Raw genomic sequence first — 13,557 nt, 5'->3', positions numbered from 1 at the left:
AAAGGGGTTTTAATTTATCAAATCATGTAAAAAACATCAAAAAGTCAAGACATGCAGTCTATCAAATTGAACTCCAAATCCAAATGTTCACCCTTCTAAAGATCGTTCATAAATGTGTGTGCTCTATAGCACCAAACTCAAATGTATATCACTTGCTCAATTCTTAACCCATGTCCATTTTAAAGCACTAAAAAAAATGTGTGTCGATGTTTTTGATTAAGGAAAACAAGTTTTGAAGGGTGCCTGAAACCCTGTACATAGCTTTAGATATTCAATAAGCACAGAGACAAAATTACTAGAAGATCAAAAAGGAGTTGGTCACCCCCCAAAAAGGGGTAACCGTGGTGATAGAAAAGCCTATCACCAGCCAAAACAAAATAACCAACTAGGAAGCAAAGATTCGAACGGAAAGATTTGCCTCCAAAAAACCAGGCACAACAAGGGAGCTCATGATACAACACTCAATCCTAGTCTACTCTTCAATCACCCTTTCTAACTCCTTAATCACAATTTTTTAACTATTCAAAATGCTCAGTCTTCTAATCCATCTTTTCAATCTTCAATTCAATCTATTATGCTATTTGATCAATATATTCTATTGACGAACCTATCAATCTAGTCAACTATCTCTAATCAATCCACTTCACTCTCCAACTAATTCACCTAACAAATTAATATATTCACTTGACAAATCAATCAATTGAGTTCACTCTTCAAATAAATTTGAGTTCACATGTGGAATCTATTTATTTAAAAGAACAATTAGTAAGTTAAATAAACTAACATTTATTTAATATTTAAAAGAAAGTGATTAACCAATTGTAATATTTTCATAGATGTAATAATAATTAATTAAATAACATTATTATTTAACTAATCATAATGGCATAGAGAATAATTAATTAATAAAACTAATCATTGGTTAATTATTCTATAGAAAAACAGGTGATAAGAATTAGTTAGGTGTTTAATAATTAAGCAATCATTTAAAATTACTTAATTATGAAATTGGAAAAAAAATTAATTTAGAATTCAAAATTTAGTAGAAAGTAACTTAATTAGTTAATAAAAATTATTTAATCAATTAAGAGAGGAAAATAGTGAAGTCCTTGTGTCAATTTTAGGTATCCACAAATACATACAAACATGTGCATGTTATGTATGAATGTATACATATATTTATGTATATATGCTAGTAAATAGATTTGTCACTGAAATAATATTCCAAACTGATCTTGTTCGCGATGTGAACAATGACGATTGTGCCAATAGTTGAAGAGACTACAATTGATTTACAAAGGGATTTGGGAATCCAACTGAAATGATGGCGAAAGAAATACAAAATATCGCAACATACGAAGTGATAAGCTATAGAATACATCCAAATCAAGATACCATGAAATGAATGTATTTCTTTACTCGAAATTAAATGATCCACATAAATGTATAAAATAATCACTAATTCAACCTAAAATAAATCAATGATCATAACTCAAAAGAACATTCCGAACATACGAATGAATGCATCCTTCATTATCCTCTTGAGAGTATACAAACTCTATCCTCTTGAAAGTATACAAACTCAAAAATGATTACACATAATGTGAAACTGAAATTTATTTTCAAGGTTTCTCTACCCTCTACTAAAAAGTGTCTCCTTTTTCATTACATAAGCCTCATATTTATAGGCATCTTCACATAACTAACTACTTGAATTATTAATTACCTAAAAATTTGGATTTTTTAAAATTGGAATACATTTCATAATCAACTCTAACTTTTTACAAATTAGAATTTCAAATCTTAACTTTTTCATAATAAAACTCAAGAAACAAGTTTCAATTACAATAAGTGACAACTCACTTTTGCAAAAGACAAATAGCAACTAGTGATTTTCTAGTTATGAGCTGAATCGAGATGGTTTATCTGAATTCATCTTCTTCTTCTATACCTACAACTCACAAAGCTTATAATCTTGTAAAATGAATGGACATAAACCTTTTTTTTTGACCAGCTTCTATTTTTCATGAACCACACCTATTGCTGGATATTTTGACTTTACAAAATTCACGCTGTTAATCTCCATAATTATTCACCATGGACTTCGTCACGTTCACTAATTGTATCCACTGCTTCATTACATGAGAGTTTTCAAGGACTATATAACTAATTTATTTTGTATCCACTGCTTCATTACATGAGAGGTTTCAAAGACTATATAACTAATTTATTTTGTATCCACTGCTTCATTACATGAGATTTTTCAAGGACTATATAACTAATTTATTTGATTACATATCTGCAATCACTATGTTTCATCGCTCGAGGAAACATCTCCTTCTATAATTCCATCAAATAACACCGCATGCATATCGATCATAGCAACATTATTCTTGAACTCACAAAATGTCATGGGACACCACCTTTGGGAAGAGATCGATACTCTTAATGATTTCACACTTTGCATGGGCTTGAGTCCACTCACAACTAGCGGTGTAGTATGCACACCACACACTGCTACAGTGTGTATATGCAATCATTCTACTTGATAAGATGACATCTATATGCACATCTTATTAAATAATTTGCCATAGATATGATTCCACATGCATACGTGTGTGTCGTGGCATTTCCATGAGGTACTATATCCTTTTCAGGAATTTGGACGAACATATCGCAGCTCTATTCCTCTCAATCTAGTGTGCACGTTGCAAATCTTTGGGAAGTTGTTCCTCAAATGATACATTGTCTTTGCTTCAATATGGTGTATGTGCTTACGCTGGCATATTGCCTGTCATTTATTCGTTGTTGTAGGTCAACATGGGAAGTGTTTGGTTGTGATTAACTGCACACATTACACATCACGGAGCCGTTGTGTCAAACATGTCATGGTCATTTTCGGTGCATCTAGATTTAACATGGGCATTCTGTCAAACATGTAATATAAGAGCTCATATTCTATTCCTCCACGATGTGCCACTAATGCTTATATGCTATGCATATATCACCTTGATTCAAATCGCCATTTGCACCCTGAGATGCTTCGTTGAGATTGCATTGGTTGCACGCGAGTTAGAGCATCTTTGGCACCCCGTCGTGGTAGATGGAGATATTTGGTCAAACATTTCATTTACATTGTCATAGCATTATGATTCACATTAATAGTACGCGTTTGCATAGACATTCGATCCAAATCTATATTGTCTGAGCACAGGCCGAGATCATGTGAGTGAAATCCCTCTTCACAACAAATGTATTCCGCAGTCTGTATTATGACCATTCTCAAATGATGGTTATTTTATACCATTTCTTCATGTTGTGCGCTCCCGATGAGGGTATCTGGGTAGCAAGTTATGTTTCTGAATGCTTATTAAACAAGCATCAATTCACCATTCACATTCTGTTCAGACGACCAGTCTCTGATCACCATGAGCCTGGAACAAAGATAGGCACGTGCATACTAGAATGACTTGAACACCATTCAAAATTGTGCCTCACAATGCACATACCAGGGATCTTCGTTAAAAAAATCATCTTAAGTGACCTGAGACTCTTCACGTTGCAATTGCTACAAATCATGAGTCGTGTTGATGTCATTAGATATATTTTGTGTTCGTACCTCTGTTGCAAAAATTACTGCCACATTATACACCAGTTGCAGAAATTTATTAGCTCGAAAATTTTATTGAAGCTTTCTCATACTCTGCTAAACTTCTGCATGTATTCAAGAATATCTTCACTATTCCCGGTTTCCAAACCTCTGTCAGAGATTAGCTTCAAATCATATCTTTCAACTTTATGTCTCAAATGTTAGTTATTCGAAAGTTGGAGTTTGGATTCTTGAACTCTCCAGGTTAAGATCTACCCAAAAAAATGAAAAAGTTAAAAGATTTGGAAAGAGAAGGTTGACCATTAACTCTAATTTTCTAACTTTCTAACCTTAACTTTTCCAACTAGTTGTGGTTCAGGGAGAGAGACTGCAGATACGTTTAGGGGGAGAAAGGGAATAATCGTGGCTTTAATTTTCTTTTCCTATTTAACATAAAATTTTGAAATTTTGACCTAGTAAATACCAAGGCAACAATATATATCCATACTTTTATGTGTATGTGTATACATTATATACACAGATATCCATAAAAGTATTTAACAATCTAAATAAGAATAGATATCCAATGTAGACCTTGAGTCGATATCCAGTGTCAGATTACGGGCCCCACAGGAATGCTCCCAATAGTTAGCTACCATTCTTGGGTTTATCTCTAGATCTCTCTTCCTCCCTTTTTATCTTTTTGGTTGTATACCTTGTGAGTTTTGTCTAAAGTCTTGTCGACTTAATTTCTTTTCTGCCCTTTTTCACACTTCTGCACCTTTTGGGTCCAGTGTCAGATTACACGGCCCCTAGGATGCTCCTAGTGGTTAGCTACCATTCTTGGGTTTATCTCAGAGAGAGAGAGAGTATTTCTAGATCTCTGGGGTTATCTCTGGATTTTTGGGTTGTAGGTTTACCTTGTTAGTGACTTTTCTCTACAGTCTCATCGATTGGGTTTATTTTCTACAGTTTTTCAAACTTTCGCAACTTCGGGGTCCCTTGGACCTTCGAACCTCCAAAATTGTGAAAGCATCAATCACCCATTACACCGACAACAAGGTGTCAGCTTTGATTTTTCGGACTTTCAAAGTCCAACAAGCCAAAAAGTTACCAAATCTGACCATCTGACACCTAGAATTTGGCTAAGTTACCAACTCTGATGCCTAGAATTTGGCTAACTCCACAACTTGCATAGTCTTTGCGCTCTTCAATTTTTCACGCTACGCAACACAGAAAAAAACCTGAGAACACTAACCTCAGGTTTTCAAACTTTTGCAATCCATGGATTCTTTCCGACTACAAAGTTCTGGAACCCCAAAAATCGGTGAGCTTATTGTCTGGCTTTTTGTCAATTTTAGATTTTTTTAGTATTTTCTATATTTTAGTAATTTACATCTTTGAAGGTCTTTCGGACATTTTGAGGTGTAGAAAACTTAGGTAGGACTAGCCTTTGGTTGCATCTTTCTGGGACTAGATCTAGAACTCTTGGAGATTTTTTTAGCAAAGTAAAACAATTCACAATTCTGAGCTAGGGGCATGAAGTCACATTTTCTCCAAGTAGACCTAATTTTGTATATAGGATTTAAAAAGTTTTGGTAGTTTTTCTAGTTTATTTTTGTAATAATTGGCATAAGTACAACAGTCTGAATTGTTTTTGTACACATGTATATATCAGTTCAGTTGAAAACAAAAGGAAGCAGTTGAAGCTGCAAAAAATTGTAAATGAGCTGGTGTTCAATAAAGATTACAGATTAAAAGTTGTTTTTCTCTCTATGACAAAACCTATTTGGTTTTGAGGGTTTCCTACTTGGTGTGAATTCTTGTTTGTCTCTTTATGTGAGTTGTTTATTAGTTGCTCTGATATCTTTCATTATGTTCTATATGATTGTTACTTGTACAATTTAATTTGAATATATTTGTTTATATGAAATCTATTTTGATCAAATCAATTTGATTCTATAATGTTAAAATCTTGTCTACTTGTAAAGATAATCATAATTACAGTTTTCAACAGGTACATGACATTTCCACTATCTTGTTTTTTTTACAATAAAAATTAATACACTGGATTCATAAGCACTAGAGTTCTCAATCATTTTGGTTTTACAATACTGTTCTACAAGGCAACTCTATTTACATGCAAGAGTGATTCAAAAAAATGACTAATACATCAAATGTACTTGAAACAACAACGGCACAAGCCTCAACAACTTTGAAGTTGCAGAATTAACTCCACCTTCCGTGCAAGCTTGTTTGAAAGTCAAGACACCGTCTATTCCACGAATTTGGGATTATAATTACAAGGTTTACAATTAGAAGAAGATCCATCACATCAACATTTTTACTTGAGGGCTGTTTTTTCAACTGCTCTAAATATTTTATTGAAAAACAATATACCATAAATTGCATATCTATACCAAGATCAGATACTCAAAGATGAGCTATTCTTAATTGCACTGGTCTAAATCGTACATGACATTCTAGGAAGTCATTACCACTATCTCAATTTTCACAATAAATATCAATACGCTAGATATTCATAAGCACCAAAGTTCTTAATAATTGTTGTTCAACAATGTTCTAAAAAGCAGCATTAATTGTATGCCAGAGTCGTTCATACCATCAAGTACTAAGTTGGATGTACTTAAAACAACAATAGCACAAACCTTGAGACCTTTGTTTGAAGTTGCAGAATTAACTTCAACTTCCATGCAAAATAGTTTGAACTCGAGACTATCAAACCCATGAATTCTGGGTTACATCACACCAAAGTCTCAAACAACCAACCAGAATGACATCCACAAATTGGTCAGAAAATTCTGTAGGAGCCGGTTTAACCTTCAGTTTCTTTTGGAAGATGAACAGGGTCTGCAAAATAGAAAGAACCATGAACATTATTAGTTGTAACTAGCAGAAGATAGCATTATTAGCAATTACCATGAAATGAGAAATTTGGGTCTTCAGTGGAAAGGGCATTTGTGAGATGGGGATTGCATCTGCAGTGGGCAGAGGCCACAGAATATGATCATAATTACTTCTTATGGGCGTCCCGTATATATATGTAAGGAACCCACCATTTGACTTGTAACTGCTTTGACCCTCGTCTTAAAGACCATGTTGCAATATTGGGGAGCTTTAGGTTTGTGTGTGTTGGTCTTGTTTTGGCTGTGTGCTTTTGTGTGCAGCTGGTGTTTCTCCCTCAGTATCTTCTCCATCCTGGATTCATGATGGAGATTTTCTGATGGATGGCAAGGCTGTTAATTTATTTTGGAAGGTCTTTTTCTCATGGGTGTACCGTGTGATGGACCTCCTTGGTGCTTTGAGTGTCATCACTGATCATTTCTTAGAAAGGTAGACATGTTAATGTTAGTTATGCATTTTGAGTTAAGCATTGTATACTTCTTGGTTATGCATATGGAAGTCTTAAAAAAGAAGGGGTTATGACCAGATCATATGCATGGAATTCACAAAGAAGTTAGGTTGTTTTTGAAATATAAGTAAAAGTAATTCATATGCCTTGTGACCTTAACCAGTTTCTTATCATTTCATGTAGTGCACATGTTGGAGTGTAGAAGAGAGTATTGAATTGGAGCTAATTAGGATGAGAGTTATTGATCATATTTCTCCTTATATGTAATAGTTGAGTGGTTGTTCTTATAGTGTTGACCATTTAAAGTATGCTCTTCCATGATGTGAATTTGGCATTTGTATTTTGGATCAGCCATGTAATTTTGTGCAAACTATGTATATCATCATGTGGAATAAGTGCTTGACATATATGAGAGAATATCTTGGCAAAAACTCCAGTCCCCAATGTTATGAATGAATATATTTACCACGCTATGATATATACTTGGTATGATGTTGGACAATCGAACATTCCATGTTGTGTGTTGTGTTGTGGTATACCACTTTATGAATTGGAATAAAAACTAGTGTGCAAGTAAGCTTGTTAGATGCACTGTGATGCTCTTGAATGTAAGAATATGGTTGGCTTCCATTTAAAATTTCTATCCAAGAAAGATAATTCTAGTACATGTTTAGATGAACTTCTTATAAATTACTATGACATTTATAGTGAATAATGACATAGAAGAATATTGTTTTGAACACTATGTAATGAGCAGGAAAAAGGAGCATTTTGTGTTCCTTTGTGGATGTGAATACCCTATTAGGAGTGTATATGTAGATGTAACTTGTGAAAACCCTATATGTGTATTTGTGAGCTTCTAATTGTTGGTATCCATTCTCGGATTGTGTGCATAGCTACAAGTATGGTGGGGTCATGCTTACATGGTTGCTTCTTGTACATCCTGTTGAATGATGACATTGGGGTTGATGAAGTCAACATGTATGGAGTCAAGTAGAGACATGAGAAATTTAAGAAGTCATGATGCTAAGTTGCTATATTAGCATGGGATGACCTTTAGTGACCTACTTCCCATTCATGGATATCCCTTACTCTCTTATTTATTGGACCATTGACTGGTTCATAACCTCATAATATCATAGTGCTAGCCTATCCTGAATTATTTTCCCAAATGGCACTATTGGCATCTGACGTGAGATTTAATGGCATGTAGGTTGAGATGGGCATGATTTATGCTCAAGGCCATGGTCCTTTGTGCAAGTTCATCTCAACCTATATTAAATTATGGATGTGTTGCAAAACATCCATAGTGCTAGCCTATCCTATGCTATTTTCTTGCAACACATCCACGGTGCTTGCCTATCCTGTGCTAAGGAGAAACTCCAGACTTCTTGGAGAGCTCCAATTTGATTTATCTTGGCATCTGATGGTAAATTTGAGTTCTACTGGCGATTTGGTCTGTTGTAACACTTTCTAAAACATTTTTGAACTCTTGGTATGTTCTCCATACTTCTTGGAGATCACATCTATTAATAATAAGTTCTCAATTAGGTACTAGACATCTTCCTTCATATTCAATTACTCATTGTTGTAAATAGTATTGATTTTCACAGCTTTTGTGATGTCCCCATTTTGAAACAGTATTTAATAAGAAATAATAATTAAAAAACATAATTTTATTAAATAAATTATAACAATGAAAGAAGATTTAATAAAGTAACAATATTTTAAATAAAACAATAGAATATTTCAATACAATGTAATTAATATAATTACAATATATATATATATATAATATTGTAATTATATTATATATATATATATATTAACTACTTTCTAATCATATATATATATATAATATGATTAGAAAGTAGTTAAATATATAATAAATAATAATAACAATTTTCTTATATAACATTTTAATACTTAAATATTAATAATCTAATTATTATAATATTAATATTTCGAAATTGTAATAGTTAATCATTTTAACCTATATTAATAACTAATAAATACAATTTCTTAAGGGAGAAACGTATCTTTTAAAACTCCCTAAAGACACAACCCTTGGGCAAATAAGATATAAATATGTTGATTAATGCAGGAAGTTACAACAAAGAAAAGGGAAACAGTCAAGACATCTTCACAGACATGATAAGGAGGACTGAGGGAAGGAATTGACAAGTGGAAGATACAATCAGCACTTGGAAGATACGTTCCTGTCTATTGTTTGTGGAATGGCCTTGTTGTTCTTGTTTTCGCTTTTTACGCAGTTGGCTTCTTAGTCTGGACCTACCATGGATACTTGTCGAATGTGCACGAAAAATAATTCCATCATATGTGGGAGTTATCTTTCTCTTTGTTTGAGGCGTGCTTGTTTCCTAGCAGCTCGATGAATGTGCGAGTTTGGCTTCGGCGAGGTTCTATATGGTATCATGGCTTTCCGCAGCCTTGGGGTTTGCTTCTTGGATCACATGTGGACCTATCTTTGTCCCCGTGGATGTTGTTTTGCTTAATTGTAAAGTCGTTGATTTCTCCTTTGGGGCAAGACCTATAATTCTGTAATATATCTGCCTAACAAGTCGACTTGTGGTCTTTCTACAAGTTGTAAATTGAATGTATATGGTTGCAACCAAGTAGGCTATATGCCTAGCATATTGAAGGAAGATTGTCTCACCATATCTGCATTGAACTCTCTCTCTCTCTCTCTCTCTATATATATATATATATATAAATAATTTCTTGTGGTTTCTCCAAAATATTGTGTTGCCTTTCATGTGTAACTCTAGCAAGGGTAGCTTGGGAGTGGTTTAAAGACCCACAAGCCTTGTGTCAAGTGGTATCAGAGCAAAGGTTTCTTTCTTTGCAAAGTTTTGCGATTGTGGAGAACCCTGATTGGATTGGTTTTAGGGTGACGAATCTTATTTTTGACCTATAACTTGCAAAGGGTTACAATTCTTGTAGAAACTATTGTCAAAATGGTTCACGGTAAGAGAAATGCAGATAACGTTATAATGGACATGTTGAGAAAGATTATAGGTAGACTTAAAGCTATTGAAACAACCCAGAGAAGAGGAATACATCTTGAAGATGTTAGTGATGAAGAAGTTTTCAGGCTTTGGCTAGAGAAAATTCAAGAATTGTTTTAGAAATTTCTACCTACAATGAAAAGCTTGATATTGATGCTTTGTTGGATTGGATCTATGAGATTGAGAAAAAATATTTTGATTATGAATGTATCCTTGAAGATAGAAAGGTGAGGATAGAAGCTACAAAGTTGAAATGACATACTTCTCTTTGGTGGGAACACTTGCAAACAGATAGACAAACAAGAGGAAAAGAATAGATCAAGATGATAGGTACGTTGAAATTTTTTTCCATCCTATTGACTTTCAAGTTAATTTGTTGAGAAGAATGCAAAATTTGAGACAAAAGGACATGACAGTAAAGGAAAATACTGAGGAATTTAATAAGTGAGACGTTAGATATGGACATGTTGATGATGAGGTTGAAAAGGTTTCTAGAGACTCAAATGGTTTGAAAACTTCTATACAAGATGAAACCAATTTTGTGAAAATGGAAAGTGTTGAGGAAGCAAACTTGTAAGCCTTGAAGGCTGAAGAAAAGTTGAAGAAACAAGAACATAGACAAAGGACAAGAGGTGGAAGATTTCAACGAATCAGAGGTAGATCTAATAGAGAAAGTAGCAAATCTGAAAATGCACCTAATGACAAAAGAAGGTCAAAATGGAAAGAGGATAATGGAAGCAGAGGAAGAGGTAACTACACTAAAGGTATATTGGTTACCCTAGGAATAACAATATTGATAAAAGAGAAGATAGATCTTGGTTTAAAGCAATGTAACTCGGAGACTCACACCCCCCTACAAACCTTGAAGTACCCGTCTCCAAGACGTCCCCGCATGGGTACTTGAGTACCCAAGCACCCCCACCTCCGCCATTCCGTAACCATGTCGCTGCTAGGATTCATACTTGAATTTCTATTTGAATGATGATTTTTGAATGTTACTATTGGGTATGTAATGCGTTACTATGTTGAATGTCAATAATTCCAATTCATGTTGCAATTTTGCTATGTTCAAGTATTTTAATTTGGCATGTTCTAGCAAACTACTGAAACATCATTTCATAACTAGCATTTCAAGTTCTATATGTATATTATACAACACCCCTCTCTGGCCCGTCCTCCCCTTGCTGTCGTCTCGAAAATGAGGCCTATTTTCCCCACGTCCTGAAAACTCGCCCCGTCATCCGACCATCTTGAAGCACCCCTGTACTAGTGTAACACTGGTTTAAAGATACTTGTTTCAAGTGTGAAGAAGGACATAGAGCTTTCAAATGTAACTTCTCTGGTAAGAAGACAGAAAGTAGTAGCAAAAATGTTTTGATGCAAGAAGCTATTGGTCCACCTGATGAACCTAAGAAGGGAGAAAATCTGATGGTTAGAAAAACCTTGTGGAATGAACAAATTAGATGGAGAACCTGTTTTGAGGAAAAGTGGTGCAGGGGCACCTAGCCAAACACCTAAATCCACCTTGGAATCAAATGGAGTCATAGGATCAAAGGCATCCTTGAATGTGAATTGGGAGATCTTGAAGCCAATAATGACACTTTGTAATGACCAATTTGATGCAAATATGAAAAGTCCTAGAAGCCCTGGTTAGGGGTTTAGGACCAAAAAAGATGTAAGGGTGCCCAATAGTGCCAATAAGAGATCTAAGTTGATTAGGAAGCTCTATTAGGTCCTAGGGGTAGTTATGAATTGAATCCATATAGTTAGAAAGGGTTAATTTGCAAAAATATGCAATAAAATAAGAGGTGGAATTCAAATATTTGAAATCAAACGGTTAAGTGCATTTTAGGAAGGAAACTAGTTTTAGGACCTTAAAACATGTTGTAATAAGTTCCAACCGAATGAAATTGGTTGAGGAGGTTGTCATACACCCTATATTGCCTAGTCAAGGCATAGGGGCAATAGAGCAGTACGGATTGGAGACGAAAATGCAATAAAACTTCATTTTGAAAGCAATTTGTGCATGATTTCTTAATTGGTTTTGATTCCTCTAAACCTTTATGATTTCATAGGAATAGTTGTACATTGTGTGATCAATTTCTCATGTACTGAGAGTGGTATAGGTTCTACTTGCTTGTTAAAATTGCTGATTTCTACCTCAAGGGTTTCTCTATTTTCTTTGAAGTTTTGAGTGTCTACTTGAAATGTTGATCATTCCATGAATGATGGAACTTGATTCTCATGGAATGATCATGTAATCATATGTACAAAGACACCCTAACTATAGATCTACTGGAAGTTGTAAGGATTGGGGATCACTAATGAAATTTGTGGGTGTAAAGGACTCCAAATAGATGGCTATGGAGCAGCAGCAAGAGTTCTAACCATTGAAGGTTGGTGCATTAATACTAGAAATGTCTTGTTATGGCATGGAGAAGGTGTATCAACTCTCAGAAGTTTGAGATTTGATTGATAAGGGGTACATTGAGAAAACCCTACCTTTGAGGGTTTGTAAGAAACCAATCTGGGGATTTCATACTTGCAGGGGTCTGAGGACCAAATTGATTTGATTTTCCTTGGATTGGGATCATTTTAAGGGACTTTTGAAATTCTTGGAGTTTGGAAGTCAATAGGGCTTATACTTGCTTTGTAAAATGACCCTATTTTGTGGCTAAAATGAGTGCACAGTCTGAAGATCTATATATTGAGCCAAAACAACCTATGTTAGGGTTGGGATATGTTAAAGTATGATGAATGGGTATCTAAATCTCCTATTTGCTTGGGAAGTGTTTTCGATAGTTTGGGAATAAACTTCAATTTTGTCTCGCCAGAGACCTATTAGTAAACAATTAGGCCTACTAGGCAATTTGAGGGTTTTGGGTGTTGGGTATTGGTTGGAAGCCCAAATTTGGTTGAAACCCTTTGAATCCACCTTGTATTGATCTAAGACATCCACGATGGTCATTGGGAAGGTGTTGGAGTTGTGTGTGTACTAGTTGTTGTTTGGAGGGCTTGGGGAACCTTGTATTTTCCTTAGGTGTTTAAGTGAAAACAATTTGATTTGAACCCACCACACTTATCCTTTGCATCAAAAAGTCTTTTCAAGACCAAATGTAAAGATTGGAGGAAAATGTTGCAAAGTGATTGACAATGGTAGTTTTGATAATTTGGCAACTGATGTGTTGGTATGTAAGTTGAAATTGGAAAGGTTGAGACACCCTAACCCTTATCAAATTGCCTTGTGAAATTCAACATTGGAAATCATTTTGATGAAGTTTTGTGTGTGATGGAGGGCCACACCACCCTTACCCACTCACAATCAAGAATGCAACAATATGGAGACCAAGAGAAAAAAAAAAAAATGCTTCACAAGCAATTTTATTATACTTGAAAATCCTTACAACACCCACAAGATGATATCATAGATATGACTTCTTCAAAAAGAAGTTTACAAATTCTTCAACATAAGAGAAATCCCAAATAAGAGTCTTCACACCAAGAGCTTCACCAAGAAATTCTACTTGAAGAGCTACACCTTTAGAGCTTTCACACCTTGAAGTCTT

At 34.6% G+C, this 13,557-nt stretch overlaps 1 protein-coding gene and 1 long non-coding RNA gene across 2 annotated transcripts in view; one reads left to right on the top strand and one right to left on the bottom strand.

The window, feature by feature from the left end:
- The first annotated feature begins 4,406 nt into the window (after positions 1-4,406).
- The window catches only part of LOC149538763 (uncharacterized), a 64,206-nt gene continuing 55,055 nt past the window's right edge, over positions 4,407-13,557 (top strand). Inside the window, exon 1 of the long non-coding RNA XR_016356102.1 lies at positions 4,407-4,916. This is a non-coding gene — a long non-coding RNA (uncharacterized LOC149538763). The remainder of the gene's footprint in view (positions 4,917-13,557) is intronic.
- Positions 6,020-13,557, bottom strand: part of LOC149538762 (uncharacterized) — a 67,206-nt gene continuing 59,668 nt past the window's right edge. The window contains exon 3 of the mRNA XM_089800085.1: positions 6,020-6,460. Coding sequence (XP_089656211.1) covers positions 6,426-6,460 — 35 coding nt within the window. The 3' untranslated portion in view covers positions 6,020-6,425. The remainder of the gene's footprint in view (positions 6,461-13,557) is intronic.

The sequence above is a fragment of the Cupressus sempervirens genome, chromosome 9 (genome assembly GCF_028749045.1).
Source record: "Cupressus sempervirens isolate cs-2001-9-10 chromosome 9, ASM2874904v1, whole genome shotgun sequence".
Classification (NCBI taxonomy): Eukaryota; Viridiplantae; Streptophyta; class Pinopsida; order Cupressales; family Cupressaceae; genus Cupressus; species Cupressus sempervirens.
This window is presented reverse-complemented; position numbering and strand designations above follow the sequence as displayed.